General features: G+C 42.1%; 1 protein-coding gene across 1 annotated transcript; it reads right to left on the bottom strand.

Moving 5' to 3' along the window:
• Positions 1-1,266: 1,266 nt before the first annotated feature.
• LOC122565185 (cathepsin L2-like) lies at positions 1,267-21,739 on the bottom strand. The gene is made up of 8 exons (XM_087976242.1): positions 21,694-21,739; positions 18,955-19,096; positions 17,264-17,386; positions 11,951-12,103; positions 9,118-9,333; positions 8,833-8,998; positions 5,719-5,824; positions 1,267-2,238 (listed from the first exon to the last, which is right to left on the bottom strand). The coding sequence occupies exons 2-8, from the start codon at positions 19,093-19,095 to the stop codon at positions 2,118-2,120; spliced, it is 1,026 nt and encodes a 341-aa protein (XP_087832368.1). The 5' UTR covers position 19,096; positions 21,694-21,739; the 3' UTR covers positions 1,267-2,117.
• Between the last annotated feature and the right edge of the window lie 355 nt (positions 21,740-22,094).

The raw sequence follows: 22,094 nt of genomic DNA, 5'->3' as shown, positions 1-22,094 counted from the left end.
CCCTGCATTTGAAAAGCAGAAATACATCTTAGGGTTGTGGAGTGAAGGATATAGATAGTGAGGGTAGAGAGAGATCTGTGAATAAAAGTTAGAATTTTAACAATGTCACTGATTAACCAAATCCAGTGTAAGTCAATGAGCACAGGACTGATATATGAACTGAATTTGGTGTAAATCAGAATATAAGCATCTGGGATTTGGATGAATTGAAGGTGATGGAAGATACAAGGTGAAAGGTTAGCCATGAGTGTGCTGGAACAGTGCAAACCAGAAGGCACAGACATGGATGACAGTCTCAGCAGATGAGCAGAAGCTCAATTGGGTGAGTCAGGCAGTGGCAATAGGAGTACAGAGCTTAGCACATATGTGCAGGCAAAAGCACAGCTTGGAGTCAAATATAACACCTGGATTGAGAAGAGTACAGTTTGATTTCACAGCAGTCAGGGAGAGGGAAGGAATTGATGGCTCTGAATTCAAGATTGTGGCAGAGCCCGCAATATTTTGGGCATCACAATATTTAGCAGGAGGAAATCTCTGTCTTCCTGTATTGCAATCAATCTGACAAGTTAAAGACAGTGGTGGGATTCAGAAATATTCTGATGAGATTCATCTAGTTGATTTCAGTGTCTAAGTGGAATATAACAGTGTTTGTCAATGTTATCACCATGGGGCTTCAAGTAGATTAGAAATAGGTGGGGGAGGGGGGAAAGCCAAGGACAGACCCTCAGGGAACACCAGAAATCCTTGTGCTGGAATGGAACTGAAGCCATGAAAGGTAATTCCTTCCAATAAATATAGTTGGGGGAATTCTATGTAACAGTGCATTCCACTCTCAGGAAGGATGTTGAAATAATAGATTGGGTACTACCTGCTGTGTAAGAATATGTGTGCACAGAATGACTTGAAAAATTGGATCAGTTTATATTGCGATATTGAAGATTATTCAGTAATTTTGTGTTTATAATTATGAAGATGGGAACAAAATGGACATGATTGCACAACTACATTAGAACAGGCAAATGCTTAAGGCGAAGGTTGTGAATTTGGTGAGTGCAACAAATTCTGGGTTTAGCAAATCAACATTCCAGAAGTGGTTAGCTGGTGGGTTGAATGAAATGGGATATAGGAATATGGAACTATTTGGATGAAATTAGAACTATGCCTCTTATGGAGAATAAGCAACGTAGGCTGATTTGCTGAAAAACTATTTGTTGCATTTTGTAACAATCCAATGTTTAAGAGAAAACCAAGACCCACAAATTGATTGCTGTCACACTTTATATCCAATGCTTTGCACAAATAACATCTTCAGGCCATTACCTGAATGTTAGACAATGTAGTCATTCCCTGTTACTGTGCACAACGGGCAATGGCCTTGCTGTTTATCTTACTATTCAAGCACATGCATTTATTATGTTTCATTTATTGAAAACAGATTTTCACCCTCTTTCCCAATAAAACATTTACAGAGGAACCTCAGTTATCCGGCATTCGATTATCCAAATATTGGATTATCCAGCAATGTTGCAAGGTCCCGATGCTTGGCTGAACTAAATAACCTGATATTTGGTTATCTGGAATTACTCCCCACCCGTGTCCTTCGGATAATCGAGGTTCCTCTGTACAGGTCAGTGTCTTATCAATATTGTCAAGGAGATAATGTTCTTATTTCTAAAGCAGAAAGTCAGAAGGTCAAATTTGATTTCGAGATTTGATCATACAATTGAAGCTATTACAAGAGTAGTGCAGGATTAGACATGTTCACTTCCAGGTTAGCTGTTAAATGGAAACTTTTTCAGACAAACATACAAAGTCCCATGACAGAGAAGGATTTGCAGGTTTTCCTCACCATCATGTTTTCTGAATAAACTCTCGTAAAACAGATTATTGGGCTGTTAATATCATGATTATGTTTTTTATGCAAATTAGATGGTGTATTTTCTCACACGGCAACTGTGACTATCCTTCATTAATCAAAGCCTTTTGGAACATCCAGAAGTGATTAAAGCAGCATTATCAATGCAGAGATGCAGCAAGACAGATACTAATAAAGAGTAGACAGACACTCAGCAGCACCAGGCAAGCAATTGATTCTTTTTGGTTGGTTTTATCCAATGTTAGCGTTGGCACTTTGAGATTTCCATCTCAGGGTAAAGTGCATATTTGGCGATTCCACAGTGATTGCCCCTGTCCTTGGCCATTTTGATATAGCCATTCATGCCCCAATCTGTTCCATAACTAAAATGTAAGAGAGCACTATGTTAGATTTCCACTCAAACACACCTTTAAACAGAACATTTAACTAACTGAACGTTTCAACATCAGATTATTGTTTTACCAAAGAGCAACGTTGGACATTGAGTAGCACTCTCACTCAGTGCTTCACTCGAGTGTCTGCCTGGGCCTTGTTGTTCTCATTGTGACACAATGTTCAGAAGAAGCAGCTCAGGGTATGAGCAGGTAGATGATTAGACACCCTGGTTGCTATTGTAAATGGTGGCAACTGATATCAGGATGTGAAGAGAGAACCAAGTTTGATACAAGTTTGATACTGAATCAGATTTCCCAAACCTACTTTCGCAGAGCAGCATTGAGTATTTGGATAGACCTCACCTTCCCCCAACTGGAATATCAAAAGGAGATCAAGTGAGCCACATGGTCTCTCTTCAGTCATTAAAGCAACTGGACAGGACGTCCCATTGAAATCCATCGAGATTTGGTACAATATTTCAATGAATGGCAAAAAACCATCAGGTGGAATCTTAAAAGGACTCTTTTAGTGCTCACTGACTCTGAGCCTCCCTGGATGCGGAGATATAAGGCTTACAGTACTGCTGTCTGATTTAGCACACACACACACACACACACACACACACACACACACACACACACACACACACACACACACACACACACACACACACACACACACACACACACACACACACACAAACACACAGCCAGCAGATTGTCAGCAGTCTCAGTCTGGAAGGTGACAGCTTTCAGTCAGTGAGGGGGGTCTCCGCATGAAACCTCAGGGTAACCTCTGATACCAGTTCAGGGGCTTGGACATGGTCAGCTGCTTGGGATGGTCACAGAAGGATCTTCTCTTTATAATGAGGTAGGGAAGACAAGCAGTCCCTTGAATATTCATTCCAGCTGCATGGGCCTTTGAGATCCAAGTGCAGTAGTAATCTTGGGAATCAGAGGTTAGATTAGATTACTTACATTAGATTAGATTAGATTACTTACAGTGTGGAAACAGGCCCTTCGGCCCAACAAGTCCACACCGACCCGCCGAAGCGTAACCCACCCATACCGCTACATTTACCCCTTTACCTAACACTACGGGCAATTTAGCATGGCCAATTCACCTGACCTGCACATCTTTGGACTGTGGGAGGAAACCGGAGCCCCCGGAGGAAACCCACGCAGACACGGGGAGAACGTGCAAACTCCACACAGTCATTCGCCTGAGTCGGGAATTGAACCCGGGTCTCTTGCGCTGCGAGGCAGCAGTGCTAACCACTGTGCCACCGTGCCGCCCACGGTGCCGCCCACGGTTAATGCCATGATCAGTTTGTTAATGCCAATCTTGGTGCATGGGACACTGGAACAGCCAGAGAGCCTATGGGGGACTTTAGGGCGGAGCTTAATGTCAGGAAATCTACCGCACTCCTTGAGTCATTCTGCCCTATTGTGGATAGTTTTCTCCTGGAGAGAGAGAGAGAGAGAGGTGGGTAGTATGGGAGATGAAAGGCAGTGATACTTGAGGTGCAGATGGTGAGGGTCTGAGTGAGATGGTGGCTCCAACAGGTCAACAAAGGATTTTCTCCACTGGGGCTGACCGAGTCCTAAGGCATGTCTGACTCATCTCCTGCACTTCTATGCTCACCTCTTCCCCTCCTTCCCAGAACAATGACAGAGTTCTCCTTGTTCTCCCTTTCCATCCCACTAGATTAGATTTTTTTTAAGATTACATTAGATTACATTACAGCGTGGAAACAGGCCCTTCGGCCCAACAAGTCCACACCGACCCGCCAAAGCGCAACCCACCCATGCCCCTACATTTACCCCTTACCTTACACTACGGGCAATTTAGGATACCACCACCAAACACATCTTCCCCTCCCCTTCACTATCAGCATTCCACTGGGACCAATCCCGCCTCTCCATCGCTCCTAGTCCTTCTTTCCCATGTATCCACACTCTTCCCTGCCCTGGCACACTCCCATGCCATCACTGAAGGTATAAAACTTGTCTTTTTACCTACTCCCTGTCCAAGGCCCCAAACACACCTTCCAAATGAAACAGCAATTCATTTGTACTTCTTTCAATCTAACCGACTGTGTACGCTGCTCACAATGTGGTTTGCTCAACATCGGCCAAACTAAATGCAGGCTGCGATGATCTTGATTTTCTCGTTCCTTGCCATTTGAATACACCATGCTGCTCCTATGCTAATATTTTCATCTCAGGCTTGCTGCAGTGAGGAACGACACCTCATTTTCCACTTAAGCACTTTACAGCCTTCAGGACTCAACATTGAATTCAACTTCAAGGTATGAACACTGACCCCCATTTTGGTTCGACCTCCACTGCACCACTTCCTTCCCCAACCCTCACTCCCATGTCTTGTTTGTGTGTCATTGTCTTTGTTCTCAACAGGACTAACCTATTTCCTTCAATTCACACCTATCATTAGACTGATTTTGTATCTCAATCCCTCCTTTACCAGCTTTTATCTTTTGATTTATGCAACCTTACCATCCAGTCCACTCATTTTCTCCCTCTGGCAACAATTAAAAAGAGCAACTAAGTCATGTTGCACTTGAAATATGAAACTTTCTCTCTCTGAGTGAACCACTGGCTGTTACGGCTCGGGTTGGCTTGGATAATTGCTGGAAGTTCGATGGATGGTTTAGGGCAAGAGGGGAAGTCACAAATTATGGAGTTGAACAGAAAAATGAGGAAGCAAGGTAAGAACACACACTGTGCAGTCCTGGTGCTAACCCACACTGAAAATATTAAACTCCAAAACCAGTACAGATATGGTTCCTCCCTATAAACCATTTATTAGGCTACAAGTGGAACACTGAGTGCAGTTCTGCTCACCACACCATCAGAAGGATGTGATTGCATTGGAAAAGGTGCAGAGGAGATTCACCAGGATGGTGCTTGGGATAGAAAGCCCTACTTATGAGAAGAGACTGGGTTTGTTTTCCTTGGAGCGAAGGAGGCTGAGGGGAGATCTGATTGAGATATACACAAACAGAGCAGATTGTGAGAATCTTTTCCTCATGGCAGACATTTCTAACACCAGATAGCAAAATGTTTAAGGAATAAGTAGTTTAGGGGATATCTGTAAAAAGAAAAATCATCCGACATGTGGTAGAAGAATGGAATGTGCTGCCTGAGAGGGAGGTGAAGGCAGGTCGTCTTACAATATTTAAGGAACACCTGGATACGCACTCAAAATGCCAGGGCATAGTCGGCTATGGACCAAGAGCAGGTAAATGGGATTAGTGTAGTTTGGTGTGTGTTGGTCAGTGTAGACATGGAGGACCAAAGGGCCTGCTCCTATGCTGCATGATTCTATAAACCTTTCTATGACTCAATGAGATACAATATTTAAAAAGAAAAATGTAATTGTAGGTAAGTTAAACTCAGTGAGAATTAATACACATTTATGTGTTTCTGAATATTTTGTGGGTTTACCTGTTTTTAACAATCCAATAATTCCCCTGATGATCGTATTGATATCCAACCACTAGCATTGCATGAGTAAGTTTTGTGCTGCTGCAGTTTGGCTCATAATAAATACCTGCATAGAGTACAAATATATTATCTGTGCAAGAAATTAATTTTAAACACGTTTCAGAAAATTCCCAGGCTTTGAACCTTTACATCCAAGGACATGGAAGTCACAGAGTAACTGATAAAATAACAATCAAATAGAACATTCTGATCTCCTAACTGGAGCTGAATTAAATTGTCTGGTTTTTGGGATCTGTCAGTAATTAGTCAGGAAAGGGCAGTGTCTAAGATTGGTAAATTTATAACTAATATCTCTTACCACTTGCTTTATATGTTCACTAAATATTCTTAGGTTTACTTATTGCTGGGCTCCTTGCTGAAATATTTGTATCATCAATAGACAAAGGTGAGGTGCTGAAAGCCTGGAGGTTGGCTAACATGGTCCCATTATTTAAGAAAGATGGTTAGGAAAAGCCAGGGTTCTACAGACTGGTATCCGCAGTGGGCAAGTTGTTGGAGAGAATCCTGAGGGACAGGATTCACGTGAATTTGGAAACACAAGGACTGACGAGGGATAGTCAGCATGGCTTTGTGTGTGGGAAATCATGTCTCACAAACTTTTTTGAAGAAGTAAGAAAGAGGATTGATGATAGCAGAATGGTGGATGTGATCTACATGGACTTCAGCAAGTCCATCGATAAGGTTCTCTATGGGAGATGGGTTACCAAGGTGAGATCTCATGGAAAACATGGAGAACTAGCCATTTGGATACAGAACTGGCTCAAATGTAGAAAACAGAGAGTGGTGGTAGAGGGTTGCCTTACAGACTGGAAGGCTGTGACCAATGGAGTGCCACAAGGATCGATACTGGGTCCACTACTTTTTGTCATTTATATAAATGATTTGGATGTGAATATAGGAGATATAGTTAGTAAGTTTGCAGACGACAACACCAAAATTGGAGGTGCAGTAGACACTGAAGAAGCTTACCTCATAGTACAATGGAATCTTGATCAGATGGGATAATGAGCTGATGTGTGGCAGATAGCTCCTTGAAAGGAGAGTCACAGGTAGATAGGATAGTGAAGAAGGCATTTGGTATACTTTCCTTTACTGGTCAGAGTATTGAGTACAGGAGTTGGGAGGTCATGTTGCAGCTGTACAGGTCATTGGTTAGGCCACCATTGGAATATTGCGTGAAATTCTGGTCTCCCTCCTATTGGAAGGATGTTTTCCCTGGAGCGTCGGAATCTGTCAGGTGACCTTATAGAGATTTATAAAATCATGAGGGGCATGGATTGGGTAAATAGACAAAGTCTTTTACCTGGGGGGAGTGGGTGGGGGGAGTCCAAGACTTGAGGGCATAGGCTTAGGGTGAGAGGGGAAAGATATAAAGGGGATCTAATGGGTAACGTTTCATGCAGAAGGTGGTGTGTGCAGTCTGCCAGAGGAAGTGGTGGAGGCTGGTACAACTGCAGCATTTAAAAGGCATCTGCATGGGTCTATGACTAAGAAGGGTTTAGTGGGATATGGGCCAAATGCTGGCAAATGGGACTAGATTAGGTTAGGATATCTGGTCAGCATGGACGGGTTGGATTGAAGGGTCTGTTTCCGTGCTGTACATTTCTATGACTCTATGATATTAACTGCAATTCTATTCTCATTCTGTCTTTGGCAATTTTATTTCCTTCTTCATTTTCTCTCTCAACTGGCCCTTGCTTGAAGAATTAATCTGACATGCATCACAGACAAAGTCTCCTTTTATCTCATCATATTTATACCTTTATTCATAAAGCTCAGAATTATGATGTGCTTATCATCCTTTTTTTAAAATCTGTCTGCCATTTTCAAAATTAACAGACAAAACACGCTAAGGCTCTGTTACTTTATCCTCTGTAAAATGGCATTATTTTTTATCGGTGGTCCCTCCTCATTCTTCCAAAGAAAATGCATTTTGTGTGTTTCGTTTCATCTGCCCGTTTCTCTCTTTCATTTTAACCCATGTCCTCTTTAAGTCTTATTGACTTCAGAACTTTAATAACTGTGCAAGGATGGAATGAATCAACAAAAGATAAACTTATGTCTGTAAAGAATCAGGAAGAAATCCAACTGAAATAAACTGATAAAGGACGAGGACAAACTTATAAACAAGTTCATCATGTCTTGGAAAGGAGGGAGTCAAGATTATTTCAATAAAACTGCTTTGGTGCCTGCTTGAGAAACTGGATGCTTTATGTCACAAGGGCAACTGATTGTCATGCAGAAGAATTGAAGGAGTTAACTACAGGAAAGCTGTGTCTTTGAACAGACAGTTAATACCAAATGTAACAAGGAACAAAGAAGCGACTTCTGATAATAAGGCAAGCTGCAGATTTGTAGTAATCGGGATGAAAGGACATTTAAAGAAAAATCGTTAATATGAGTCCACAGAGACAGAAGGACGAAAATGTGTGAAAGAATCAAACTCCAGAACTCCACCTTAGTGACCTTTGAAGAACAACACTGTACAAGGATCAATCCCTGGACACTTCCAGAGACAGACACTTTTGCTTGGGATCCTGGCCAGATTTCACCATTAATCAGGTAGTCACCAAGTCAGGTTATGAGGCTGAGCTTGCTTACTTGAGGGACCTTATCTTGGTTGCTACATCGAATTAACATTAAATTGTTGTTTCAGTACTTGATTGTCTGTGTGATTTCTTAATAAGTAACTGAATTAAAGGCAACTTGTAATGATTTACCCACAACAAGCCATCTTTGGACTGTTCACTCCACTTCAAATTATTTACAAATTGAGGCCACATCACGAATGCAGACTGAAAGCATCAGCGCTCTTAGCATTGAACCATGGGAAGTCCCACTGAATATTTCAACAATTGGGGGGAACAAAAGGGAGATTTGTGTTTTGAATGACAAGGGCATTCTGAGTTTTAATAATGAACTGTATTTCCAATAAACTTTTGTCCTGCATTTACAACGATGAGGCCAAATATCTTCTAAATGGATAGCACATTGAATATAAAAAATCTTTAGTTTTGAACAGTATTCCAAGCGTGAATGAATTTTGTTTCTTACCGCTTTTATAATGTTGGAAAGATGTGTGATTTGCATCGACAGCAACAGAAATGGGTCCAACCTGAGCCACTGCTGCAGCGAGTTGATGCTCAGAATTTTGTTGAATGCATTTCACACACGCACAACGGGTGACAATATCACTTCTGTTAAAGTGGCATTCACCTTGCTAAATTATAAAAAAAACATTCACACCTCAATATTTAAATTAAAAAGAGAGAGCTAATTAAATAATGAGAAACAATTTCAATTACTTCCTAAAAACACATGAATTAATTTCAAGATTACCTCGGCTGTGTAGGAATAGGAAAATTCAGAGTTAATCCCATTTTGTTTTACATACTCCAAAGCACTATGTACAAATCCACGATTACATCCATGGCTTTTCCGATCACAGTCAACCAAGTTCTGCTCACTCAGAGGAATCAGCTTTCCTGTTCTCTTAAAAAGCTGTCCTTCAAGTGATCCAGTTGCACTGAAAGCCCAGCATGAGAGACACAGTCCCTGAACAATGACAGAGAGTAGACAAACATTTGTGTTATCTTCTACATGGAAACATATAAGTATTTAACCTGTTGGAAGCTCTGAACCATGTGGGCCTCTTAACTCTCACATTAGGGGCACTTGTAAACCACACATTTAATTGATCTTATCTAACAAAGTGCTGCAGGGTTTTTCTCTGTCAAACTACAAGCTGTAAACGATACCAAAATAAACCTGTGATACAGCCTGCTACGACAAAGAGCCTTTTCATTAGGCCACTCTCATCAAAACCTTTTTATTATGTACATTTCAAGGATGGGACTGTGCCAAGGTAAAAGTAAAGTTGTCCTAGTCTTATCAGACCATGGGGCTGCTCCCTTGTTAGAGAGAGATGGTTTAATCTGAGTGTGACCAGGCCTCGGGCAAGGGGAGACCTAGCTAATGCTGAAGTGAACCCAAGCTGTTAATATTATTCGGCATTGCAAACCAGCTGTCCAGCCAACTGCGCTAACTGATCCCCTTCTGCCAAAGATTGCTCAAATGTCAAGTTTGTGCAAAGGGTCCTTTGTTTTACAATTGTTCCACTTTAGTTAGAGACTGGAAATAAGAGGGAAATCCTCAGCACAGTAAAAGGAAGGAAAGTTTCAATCAGCTGTAACCAGAACAGAGGTTATATAACTCTCCCATGTGACACACTTTGCACTGTGACCTTGCAGCCCACAGACATAAAAAAGACCAACAGATGAGATGGCAATTTTGGAACAGAGTGTTATTCGAGCTTAATGTGCTGCAAGGAGCACGATTGGGGTCATTTGTCTCATACCAATGGATAAGTGTCAGAAGTGTTAGTATAGAAACTATCTTGTGAACTAAAGTGATTCACCCAGTAGCACAGTCAAGAGAACAAACCCCTGGCTCCTGAACAATTTAACCAACTTTGGATGGCCGTGTTTTAGTCTGGGGAAAGCTCGTTCAGTAACAGTCTGTAAAAATCTACTCACCTGTTAACATGGCAGTTGGAAAAATCTCGTCTTCTATTAACAATAGTAACTGGAGATGTCTCTCTCTCTCTACAGCAAACCAGACCCCGTGCTCAGCTAAGCCAATTTCTGAGTCAACCTTTCTCAAACGTGGCTTCCAGAAGAAATCCTACATTCATGTGAATCCTACAATATGTACCCAAACATATTATTACGTCTCCAACCACTGGGAGGTGGGACTCGGCAAGATTACCTGACAGACAGGAACCTTCACTGGTGACAGACTTTCTGCAGTCAACCACAAATCACATGAATTAAAGCACATAGACTTGATTTTATGTTATTCTTAATTGTAATTGGTTTGTGAATATCAGCCTGGGGCCCACAAATCTGACTGCAACAATTGCAGATCTTTGTCCTGGCCACCAGTTGGCACCACATTCCATTTCTACACACACCCTTGTGACATGGTGGTCTGGTGGATGGGGTTGGGAGGACAGGGCCTTTCTGATTGCTCACCATACTCGCAGAAGACTGTCGGAAACCTCAGAGAAACAACAGAAATTAATTGTTTAAACTCATCTTCAGGACCTCTGTTAATATTTTATATACATCAGGCAGAGATCAGGAATGTTCACTGGAAGTTCATACTGTCCCAGTTAAATAATCCTACCCTTTATTACACAACCCTAATTGCCCAGAGGGTCTGGAGACAGATGTAGGTCAGACCAGTTACGGATGTAAATGTTTATCATCACCCTTTCACATGCCCCATTACTTTAGACCAGCCTTGTCCAATACTGTGGCCCACCAAAGAGTTCTGTCTGGTCTGCCAACAGCTTTGCAAACACAAGAGGTACAAGTGGACGACTCTGTGAAGAGATGCTTCTGCACTCAGAGGCCATGTCCCTCCCATGGTTGATCAGGACAGGCTCAATAGTGAGTGTGTAAAAGAGTGTATGTGTAAGTTTGAAACAGTGCGTGCATAAGGGAGTGTAAGTGGGGGTGTGTGATTGTGAGGGAGTGTGTATGTATGAGAGTGAGAGACAGTGTATCTGTGTGAGTAAGAAGTCGTGTATTGTGTGAGTTAATGAGGGAGAGCATGTATGAGGGAATGAGGAAATAAGGGAGGGTGAGTGAGGGTTCACAGTGGGACTAGAAGAGAGTGATTGTGAGCAGGAGAGGGAGAGAATGTCCACATGAGTGGGAGAAGGAGGGGATTTCTGATCCCTGGGACATAGCGAGTTATCCCTTAACTCTTATCCTAACCTTCTCCTCCTTTTCCAAACCCAAATATATGTCTACAATACACATCTGAGAGAGAAAGAACATTGGAATTTGTCTCCCTCCATGTAAAAAAGGTTTAGAAATGCATTACTCAATTTACCACATGAAGTTTCTACTCTTTTATTGGTTTCTTTACACATTTCCATGCCATTGTTTTCCATGTTGAGCTAATAATATAGATTGGGGATTTTCTACATGGGCCTTGAGTAAGGTTTGTATGAAGTCTGTCTAATCTCACCTGATTTGGAGATGCCTGTGTTGGACTGGGGTGTCTCCACAACCACCTGATGAAGGAACGGCGCTCTGAAATCTAGAGCTCCCCATTAAACCTGTTAGACTGTAACCTGGTGTTGTGTGATTTTTAATCTCACCTGGTTCTTCACTCCGGTAACAAAACCCTTTGTGCTCCAATCAACTCTCTGAGGCAATTTAACATGATTCGTTGCTGCAAAGGGTTCACACACTGTGTGATCAATCTCGTTTTCTTTAAATCCATTGAAACGCTGATTGAACTCCTCCGTGGTCTAGAAAAATCAAGATAAAATATTATTAATAGATTAGAAGTATCAGAAAGCATGGAATAAGGGCATCTATCAGTTAGGAAGATACCCTACAAGAATCAATATTTATGTGAATGATCTGGAATCTAAGATTGAAAGTGCAAATTCCAAATATGCTGATCACATCAAACTGGATGAATTGGCTTATATTCATGAAGAGTGCAATATGATATAATTAACCATTAACAAACTTGCAAATTGAGCATCCACCTGGCGCATTCATTTCTGTATGGGTCAGTGTGAGCCAGTGCATTTTGGTAGGAAAAAATTAAAGGACACAGATTGCTGAGAGAATGAGGTCCTTGCGTGTTCCTGGGTTGGGTGCACAGTGGGAGGAGGAATCCCAGGTCCACCGACTAGACCTATACAAATGGCCACCCTGTCGAACTGAGAGGAGGAGACATTCTTGCAGCCAGAAGCAGTGAGTCATTACCACAGGAGGCTGTGGATCCAAGTCATTGAATGTGTTTAAGACAGAGATAGATTATTGATTAGTAAGGGGATCAATGGTTACAGAGAGTAGGCAGGAGAACAGGGGTGAGAAACTATCAGGAGAAAGTGAGGACTGCAGATGCTGGAGAGTCAGAGTCGAAAAGTGTGGTGCTGGAAAAACACAGTTGGTCAGACAGTGTCCAAGGACCAGGAGAGTCAATGTTTCAAGCATATAAGCCCTTCATCAGGAATGTAGGGGGAAGGGTGCTGAGAGATAAATAGGGGGATGGAGGTGAGGCTGGGGGAAAGGTGGATAGTTGGGAAGGAAGATGGATAGGGAGGATGGTTCAAGAAGGCGGTGCTGATCTGGAAGGTTGGATCTGGGATAAGGTGGGGAGGAGGGGAGATTTGGATACTGTTGATGCTGAGTGGTTGTAGAGCCCCAAGACAGAAGATGAGGTGTTCTCCCTCCAGTCAGTGGGTGACTTTGATTTGGTGGTGGAGAAGGTCCAGGACTTGCATGTCCTTGGGGGACTGGGAGGGGAAGTTGAAGTGGTCAGTCACAGGGCGGTGGGGTTGTTTGGTTTGTGTGACCCGGAGATTTCCCTGAAATGTTCCTTGAGTTGGCGCTCGGGTGGTGGGGAGCGTGGAGCTAACAAGGGAGTCACGGAGGGAATGGTCTCTGCAGAACGCAGATAGGCGTGAGGATGGAAATATATTTCTGGTGGTGGGGTCTGACTGAAGTTGGTGAAAATGGCCGAAGATAGTGTGAGATGGAATGTGAGGTCAGGGGGGGTTTATTCTTGTTGTTGTTGGAGAGATGTGGTTCAAGAATAAAGGTGCAGGAAATGGAGGAGTTGCAATTGATGGCATTGTTGATCATGTGGAAGCGGAGATAGTGGTCCTTGAAACAGGAGGACATCTGGAATGTCCTGGAGTGGAATTGCTCCTCCTGGGAGCAGGTACGGCAGAGGCAGAGGAATAATGATTGGTTCAATGATGGAGTAGACCCAATGGGCCAAATGGCCTAATTGTTCTCTAGCAATTTGAGAAATAAGGAGCTGATGTTTTGTATTGTAGCAACTTGGCACAGTGGCTCTGTGGTTAGCACTGCTGTCTCACAGCTCCATGGACCAGGGTTCAATTCCAGCCTTGGGCAACTGTCTGTGTGGAGTTTGCACATTCTCCCAGTGTCTGAGTGGGTTTTTTCTGGGTTCTCAGGTTTCCTCCCACAATCAAAAGATGTACATGTTAGGTGAAATGGCCAAGCAAAACTGCCCATAGTTTTTGGGGATGTGTAGGTTAGGTGCATTGGTCAGGGGTAAATATAGGATAATAGGGGAGGGGAATGGGTCTGGGTGGGTTACTCTTCAGAGGGTCGGTGTAGAATTGTGGGACCAAAGAGCCTGTTTCCCAACTGTAGGGATTCTGGGATTTAAATCTTATGTTCTTAGGGTTGTTTGGAGAAAGGAAAGGGAGTAATTGCTCAGGCGAGAAGAGGGGACTGAGGAACATTACATTGTAAATGGCTGGATTGTATGATTTTTCTGGTTTCTGTATGTTACCTTCTAAAGACAACTACAGATCCTACATTTCCTGTATTAAATATGATGTGGAGGTGCCAGAGGTGGACTGAGGTGGACAATGTTAAAAAAAACACACACTATCAGGTTGTATTCCAACAGGTTTATTTGGAAGTACAACCATTTGGAGCGCTGTTCCTTTGTCAGGTAGCTAGTGGGGCAGGATCATAGGACATAGAATTTATAGTAAACAATCACAGTGACTTATAACTGATGCGATGAATTGAACAAACCTAGCTTGCTGGTAAATCTTTAATCACTTCGAATGGGTTGCTGGTTTCTATTCGTTAATATGTAAATCCCAGAACTTCTTTCAAGTCACAATTGTGAGATAACATTTCATAAAAAACCCGTTTTTATAAAAAAAGATAAGTTTTATAAAAAAAGGTGACATTACAACTCAGACAATGCATTAAAGGCATGAGGTTAGAGTCTGTATGTATTCCAATCTCGAGTCAGACCAGTTATATTTCCAAAGTAGGAATTTATAAAATGCCACATGGACTGACAAATTCACCCATAGACTTGTGTGCGTGAGAGAGAGAGATAGAATGTGTGTGTGTGTGCGCATGCGCTTGATGGAGTGTGTGCCTAAGTGTAATGGAGTACATGCTTGTGAGAGGGTGTGAGTGTGAATATGAGTCTGGGCAGGGGGTTGAGTGTGTGTCTGAGAGAAAGCGTGTGTATGAGAGAGGGGCTGCGTGAGTATGTGATTATGATCGTGTGTAAGAGTGTGTGTGTATGTGTGAGTGTTTGTGAGAGAATGTATAGTGTAGTGGGGTCACCTGTAGTGTGACATGAACCCATTATCAATGAGGATGAGCACCTCACCAAGATCTTACCTATACCTCCACCTCCCGCCTGTAAGTAACCTCCTACCTTAAACAGACCATTGTTCACAGCAAACTGCCCACCCGTCAGGACAACATCGACCACAAAACCGTACAACCCTTTCAAGGCAACACCCGCAAGACATGTCAGAGTGTCACCACAGATACTATCATTACACATGGGGACACCACCCCCCCATGTACCCAGCAGGTACTCAATCGACTCGACCAATGTTATCTATCTCATACGCTGCAGGAAAGGATGCCCTGAGGCATGGTACATTGGCAAGACCAAGCAGAGGCTACGACAACAGATGAATGGACACCGTGCAATAATCACCAGACAGGGATGTTCCCTCCCAGTCGGGGAACACTTCAGCGGTCAGGGACATTCGATCTTGGCTCTTCAGGTCACCATTCTCCAAGGTGGACTTCGCAATGTGCAACATCGCAGAGTGGTCGAGCAGAGGCTGATAGCCAAGTTCGGTACCATGAGGATAGCCTCAAGCAGGACCTTGGTTCATGTCATACGACAGGTGACCCACTACATGAGACACTCTCAGACACAAGCACACACATATACATACACTCCTACACACTCACACACTGATGCAGAGTCTCTCTCATACACACAATCTCTCTCAGACACACACACCCACACTCACACTCATGTGCACACCCTCTCACAGGCATATACTCCATCAAACTTGCACACACACTATCAAGTGCGGGCACACACACACACTCACACTCTTTCCCTCTCTCCCTTACACACACACACACAGATAAGTCTCGGGGGTGTATTTGCATTTGCAGATTTGTATTTGCAGATACATTCTATTTTGTTCACAAAGCACACAATCTGTAGGCATTTTATAAATTCCTACTTTGGAAATAGAACCGGTCTGACTCAAGGTTAGAATACAGACAGACTCTAACCTCACACCTTTAATGCATTGTCTGAGCTGAGATGTCAGCTTCAGTTATTTTTGGAATGTGACTTGAAAGAGGTCCTGGGATTTACATATTAGTGAATCAAAACCTGCAACCCATTCAAAGTGATTAAAGACTTCATAGCAAGCTCGGTTTGTTCATTACATCGCATCAGTTGTATTACACTTTGATCTTTTACTATAAATTCTGCGTCTTATGATCCTGTCTCACTAGTTACCTGATGAAGGAGCAGCACTCCGAAAGCTTGTATTTCTAAACAAACCTGTTGGACTATAACCTGGTGTTGTGTGATTTTTAACTGTATTCAATATCCATGTGGCTCTACAAATGTTCTGTTGGTGTAAAATAAATGATCATTTCATTTCATACAAAGAATGTTTTTCCTGTTCAGGAATTACCAGTAAATTAAACCCTGGTCCTACTCTGACAAATGCTCTCACTGGGTCAGAGTTCGATATATCTTAACTTTACCAGGACCAGAAGATGGCTACATCTAAATTAGATTAGATTCCCTACAGTATGGAGACAGGCCATTTGGCCCAACAAGTCTACACCGACCCTCCAAACAGTAACCCACCCAGACCCACTCCCCACATTTACCCCTGACTAATGCATCTAACACTATGGGCAATTTATCTAACCTGCACATTGTTAGATTGTGGAAGGAAACCCACACAGGCACAGGGAGAATGTGCAAATTCTACACAGTCGCCCAAGGCTGGAATAGAACGTGGGTCTATGGCGGTGTGAAGCAGCAGTGCTAGCCACTGATACACCACGTCTTCTGAGATTGTGAGCTCTTCCTTCCAATGAGCCAGCAAAGAAGGCAAAAAAAATATTAGGATACAGGATTTCAAGATTAGAGCTATATTTTAAGGTGAAAGGAGAGAAATTAAAAAAGACATGGGGGCAAATATTTTACACAGAGGGTGGTTCGCGTGTGGAATGAACTTCCTGAGGAAGTGGTGGATGTGGGCACAATTACAACATTTTAAAGATATTTGGATAAGGACATGGATAGGAAAGGTTTGGAGGGATAGGAGCCAACAGTAGGCAGGTGGGACTTGTTTGGGATTATGTTCAGCATAGACTGGTTGGACCGAAGGGTCTGTTTCTGTGCTGTCTGACCCTATGACTCTAATGTATCTGTGACAGCATAACACTCAGAGCAAATGCTCATGAGAAGGGAAAGAGTGAGTGCAGGAGAAAAGGGTGGAGATGACAGCTAGTGGCTTTCAGTGATACTAACTAATTAAACCATATATCAAGGTGAAGTGTTTGTTCAGTGACCAGTCACGACAGATCCCAGACACATTTATACTCACCAGATCTCCAAATTGGTTCAATCCCACAGTGAATGTGTGCTTTCCCATTGCATACTCCATGTTGTGCCGTTCAATGTATCTCACATTGTCCTCCCACAATGCTCTTCTGTAGGCCTCCTCAGCCTGAAAAAAAGGTTACATCAAGTCAACTGAAGACCCAGCTGTTATTGTCACTGTGAGTACAAAGACGGTGCTACATCTGAACACTGACCATGAACTGATGGGCTTCAGCTCACAGGCAGTAAAGATTGTTCAGACACAAACAATCTAGATTCAGGTAGATGCAGATGCTGGAACACAGGCGATTAATTAATTACCTCAAAATTAAAATTATGCTGATCAACATTGAAGTTACATCGAGTTCTCCATACGTAGGTTATGGAAATCCAAGGAACATCATTTTTACACCAATTGTTGACAATAATTGTTTATTATTGATGAAAAATGCTCTAACTTTCAGAACAAAGAACAAGAACAAAGAACGAAGACCAATGTACCAGAGGAACAGGCCCTTCGGCCCTCCAAGACTGGACTGACACACTTTGCCCTTCCATACTAAAACTATCTTCACTTGCAGGATCCGTATCCCTCTATTCCCTTCCTATTCATGTATTCGTCCAGGTTTCTGGAAAGCTGCTATTGTGTACGCTTCCACCACCTCCACTGGCAACACGTTGCACTCACACTCTTTGTGCAAAATACTTGCCTCGTGCATCACTTTTAAACTCCCCCCTCGCACCTTGAACCTGTGTCCCCTAGTAATTGACAGCCCCCACCTCTCCCCGACCCCCCCCAATTCTGGGATAAAGTCTCAAACTTTCACTCTATCCATGCCATTCACAACCTTGTAACTTCTGTCAGGTTGCCCTTCAACCTCCTGCATTTCAGTGAAAACAAACCCAGTCTATTTAACCTTTCTTCACAGCTAAAATGCCAGCCAACATCCTGGTAAACCTTTCCTGTACCTTGTCCAAAGAATTCTGATCCTTCTGGTAGGGTGATGACCAGAACTGATATTACATCTGTACAGAGGATCCACTCAGGTTAAAAGCTGTGTTATCTAGATTGGAAATCAACTACCCAACACTGTAATGGGTTTTTGGGATTTGCACACATTCACCATCAAATCATCTGCCTCTTTATCAATTTTCAATTAATATTTTAGAAAGTCAGTGTTTCTGAATTAAGAATCCCAGGAGCAGGGGAAGGCATGCATTCAGCACAGTGGAAACAATTGAATCAATTTGGGCAAAAGATAAAATAAATGAATTATTATCATCACGCCAGCACTTTCAAATACTAGAAAGGAGGAGGAAGGAAAGCCTTAGGGAGGTAAGATAAAGAGGAGTGAACAAATAATTTTGACTAAGAAAGAACAAATGAACACAAGGGGAAGAAAGATAGAGAGGAGGTGAATGAGAAAGAGCAATTAGAAGTGATGTGTGACAGTAATAAAAGGAAAAAAAAATAACTTAAGAAAGAGACAAATAATTCTCAGTGTTTTTTTTATACAGAATTAAGAATTACTGGAGAGAAGTTTTTGATATAAAAGATGAAGCAAATATAGCCATTTCCTGGGGAGCACAAACCAGTTTTACCACAAAAAAGTGGCCTTTCTAAAACAATCTAAAACTTGAGAAACAAGTTCTGCTTTGAATTGCCCAGTGGAACTGCAGTCGCCCAGCTCTTACCATTTTATATTGCTTCCCATGCAATGATTTCCAGTTGATCCAGGCTTCATCCAATGTTGAATCAAATGTGGAAACAGTGGCTGCAGCCAACATGGAGACCAAAACCCAGTCCACAAGCAGAGAGCACCTCATGGTGGGCATTCTGATGGAACAAAACCTTCAACCTTATTCTCAGTAAATGGAGAATTTGTGAAATCTGCATCTGAACCAATTAAATTTTTAAAACTAGGATGTTACATTTCTTCCTAATTTCTTGTGGCTCCTTTCAATCTCCCCCTCTGTAGAAATCACCATTCAATTTGGAACAGTAAGGAAAAGACAACGGGCAGATGGCACCTACAGTGTCAAGGCAAGAGGGAAGCAGGAAAAGGATAGAGAGTTAATATTGGGAGAAAATAGACCACAGACAGGTCTGCAGTATTTAATGGCATCAATTCAATGTAAAGAGTTTAGTGAGAATTCAGGTGGGCTGAATATCTACCTTGATAGACTCTTAAATGCTGAAAGAGTGGGAAAGATAAATAGCATGTTGGCCCTCATTGCAAGGGCATTAGAGTACAGGTGTAGAGTGGTCTTGCTGTAATTGTAGAGAGTCTTTGTGAGACTGTACCTGGAGTACTGTGTACAGCTTGAGTCTCGTGCAAAGGAAGAATATACTTTCCATACAGGAAGTTCAATGGATATTTACTTTCTTAATCACTGGGATTGAAGGATTGTTTGTGATGAGAGGTTGAAGATACCTTGACTGTTGTTACAGTTTTGAAGAATCTTTGGTGAGAAGTCTACACAAAAACACCCTTTGCCCATCGAGTCTATGCCAGTCAAAAACAACCATCTGACCATTATCCCAGCACTTGGCTCATAGCCATGTCAGCTTTGGCATCACGAGTGTACGTCTAAATACTCCTTAAATGTTATGAGGGAGTTCTGCATCCACTAACCTCTGAGGGAAAATATTTTCCTCACATTCCCTCTAAACCTGCTGCCCCTTATCTTCAATCTATGTCATGCCCCAATCATTGATCTCTCCACCAAAGGGAGAAGTTCTTTTCTGTCTATCCTGTCAATGTTCCTTGGATGTTTATATACCTCAATCACGTACACCCTCAGTCTCCTCTGCTCAAGAGAACACAACCCCAGCCCATCCAATCTCTCTTCAATAATTGATACTCTCCAGCCCAGGCAACATCCCAGTAAACCTCTCCACCCTCTTCAGTGCAATCACATCCTCCTGTAATGTGGATTCCAGAAATACACACAATACTCTCGCTGTGGTATAGCTAATGTTTTATGTTAGAACATAACCTCCCTGCTCTTAAACTCTATGCCTTGTCTAATATAGGTAAGTATCCTAGATGCTTGTTTAACCAGTTTATCCACCTGTCCTGCTACCATAAGGGACTGATGAACGTGCACACCAAGTTCCCTCTGATCCTTGGCAGTTCCCAGGCTCCTACTGGTTATCGTGTATTCCCTTGCCTTATTTGTCCTGCACAAGTGTCTCTCACATATCGGAACTGAATTCCATTTGCAACTGATCAGTCCATCTAACCAGCCAATCTAAACCCTCTTGTAACCTAAGGCCACGCTTTTATCTACCACCTTCAAATTTTTCTTAATTATTCGCAAACTTACTGATGAACCTTCCTACATATCAAATCTAAATCATTTGTATATACCATGAACATCAAGGGCCCCAGCACTGATCCTTGAGGAACCCAATGGACACAGGTTTCTAGTCACAAAAACACCTCGAGTATATCACCCTCCAAATTTGCTTGGATCCCATGGGCTCTTACCTTTGCTATCAGTCTCCCATAAGTGAACTTATCAAAAGCCTTTCTGAAGTACAAGTTGACTACATTAAATGCTTTGCCCTCACCTACATATCTGGTCATCCCGTCGAAAACTTCAATCAAGTTGTTCGGACATGACCTCCCTCAACAAAACTAGGCAGACTTGCTGAGCCTTTCCAGTAATTTCCGTTTTTGTTTCTGATTTTCATTCTTTCTCTTACAGGACATGATGGGTGTAAGTGGATAGGTTATTTCCCTTAACTTTTCCCAGTTATTGTTCAACTCAAAAACTATTTGTGCTGCAAATAATTGGAAATAGGAATGTCTAGGTCAAACTTAACTTTCCTGATGAATTCACTTAGAGATCAACAAACAGAGGGACAATGGAGAAGGAAATAAAGTGAGTAAGAGTCAAATCAGGTCCAGAAAAGTAGAGAAAGCAAAAACGACTGAGCAAGAATGAAAGTGATAAAGGACAGAAAACATTTGCAGCTTGTAAGTTTTAAAAATCTCTAAGGAACAATTTCTGAAAAGAAGGAGACCCAACAGTTTCAGTTGTTCTCATTTTGGGCTACATATTGAATGGCATTTCAAGAATTTGCACCTCATTTAAAAAAAAAGCCCTGGCTCTGTTAAGTGCTAGCTTTAACTTACAGCAAAACGTGCAGTAATTTTGTGAAACTTGAGAGGGAGGTCACAATGAGCTGCTGTTTATACAGAGCCATCAGCAGAGTGGCACAAAACATCGAGCAAGTTATGGTGGATCACAATTCACAGGGTAGTTCATCATCCCCAAAAATCAGTGAATGGTTCACACTCGTTATATTGTGTGCATCACATTCTCTGTTAAATTACCAGTAACTTCTTCTCAATTGCTTCTGCTATCAGTTTGCATGATATTTGCCTTAAAATAGTTTATATTGTCTCCCTATTGTCACCTTACCTCAACAGTTTGTCTTCTTCTAGTCTGGTCTTCCTCAAGAAGTGTACTCAGAGTGAGCTGATCTGTGATTTTATACCATATCTTAATGTTTTGGATCGTCCCCCTTTGAACATGATGCAAATAGTCAGTGATTGACAGGTTCAAGAAGGACTATGTTTATGTAAATGACTTTTTTTGTCAGCACTAACATTAAAGCCACATTGCTTTCTCACAGGAATGCAATATCTTGGCTATAGATAATGGGATTAATCATTCTTATATTTGAGGCAAAATGTTGCATCGTACAATGACAATACATTGGGCATTCTCACAACACAGAACTTAAATTCACAGCTCCACTTTTTAAGCACAATGAAACAATAATGCTACATACAAAAATGAGAGAAGCTTTGAAAAAATTG

This window comes from Chiloscyllium plagiosum, unplaced genomic scaffold (genome assembly GCF_037043375.1).
Source record: "Chiloscyllium plagiosum isolate Xiang-an unplaced genomic scaffold, Cpla_swu_hap1 HiC_scaffold_28, whole genome shotgun sequence".
Lineage (NCBI taxonomy): Eukaryota > Metazoa > Chordata > Chondrichthyes > Orectolobiformes > Hemiscylliidae > Chiloscyllium > Chiloscyllium plagiosum.
Note: the sequence above shows the minus strand (reverse complement) of the source record. Positions and strands in the feature narration are given on the sequence as shown.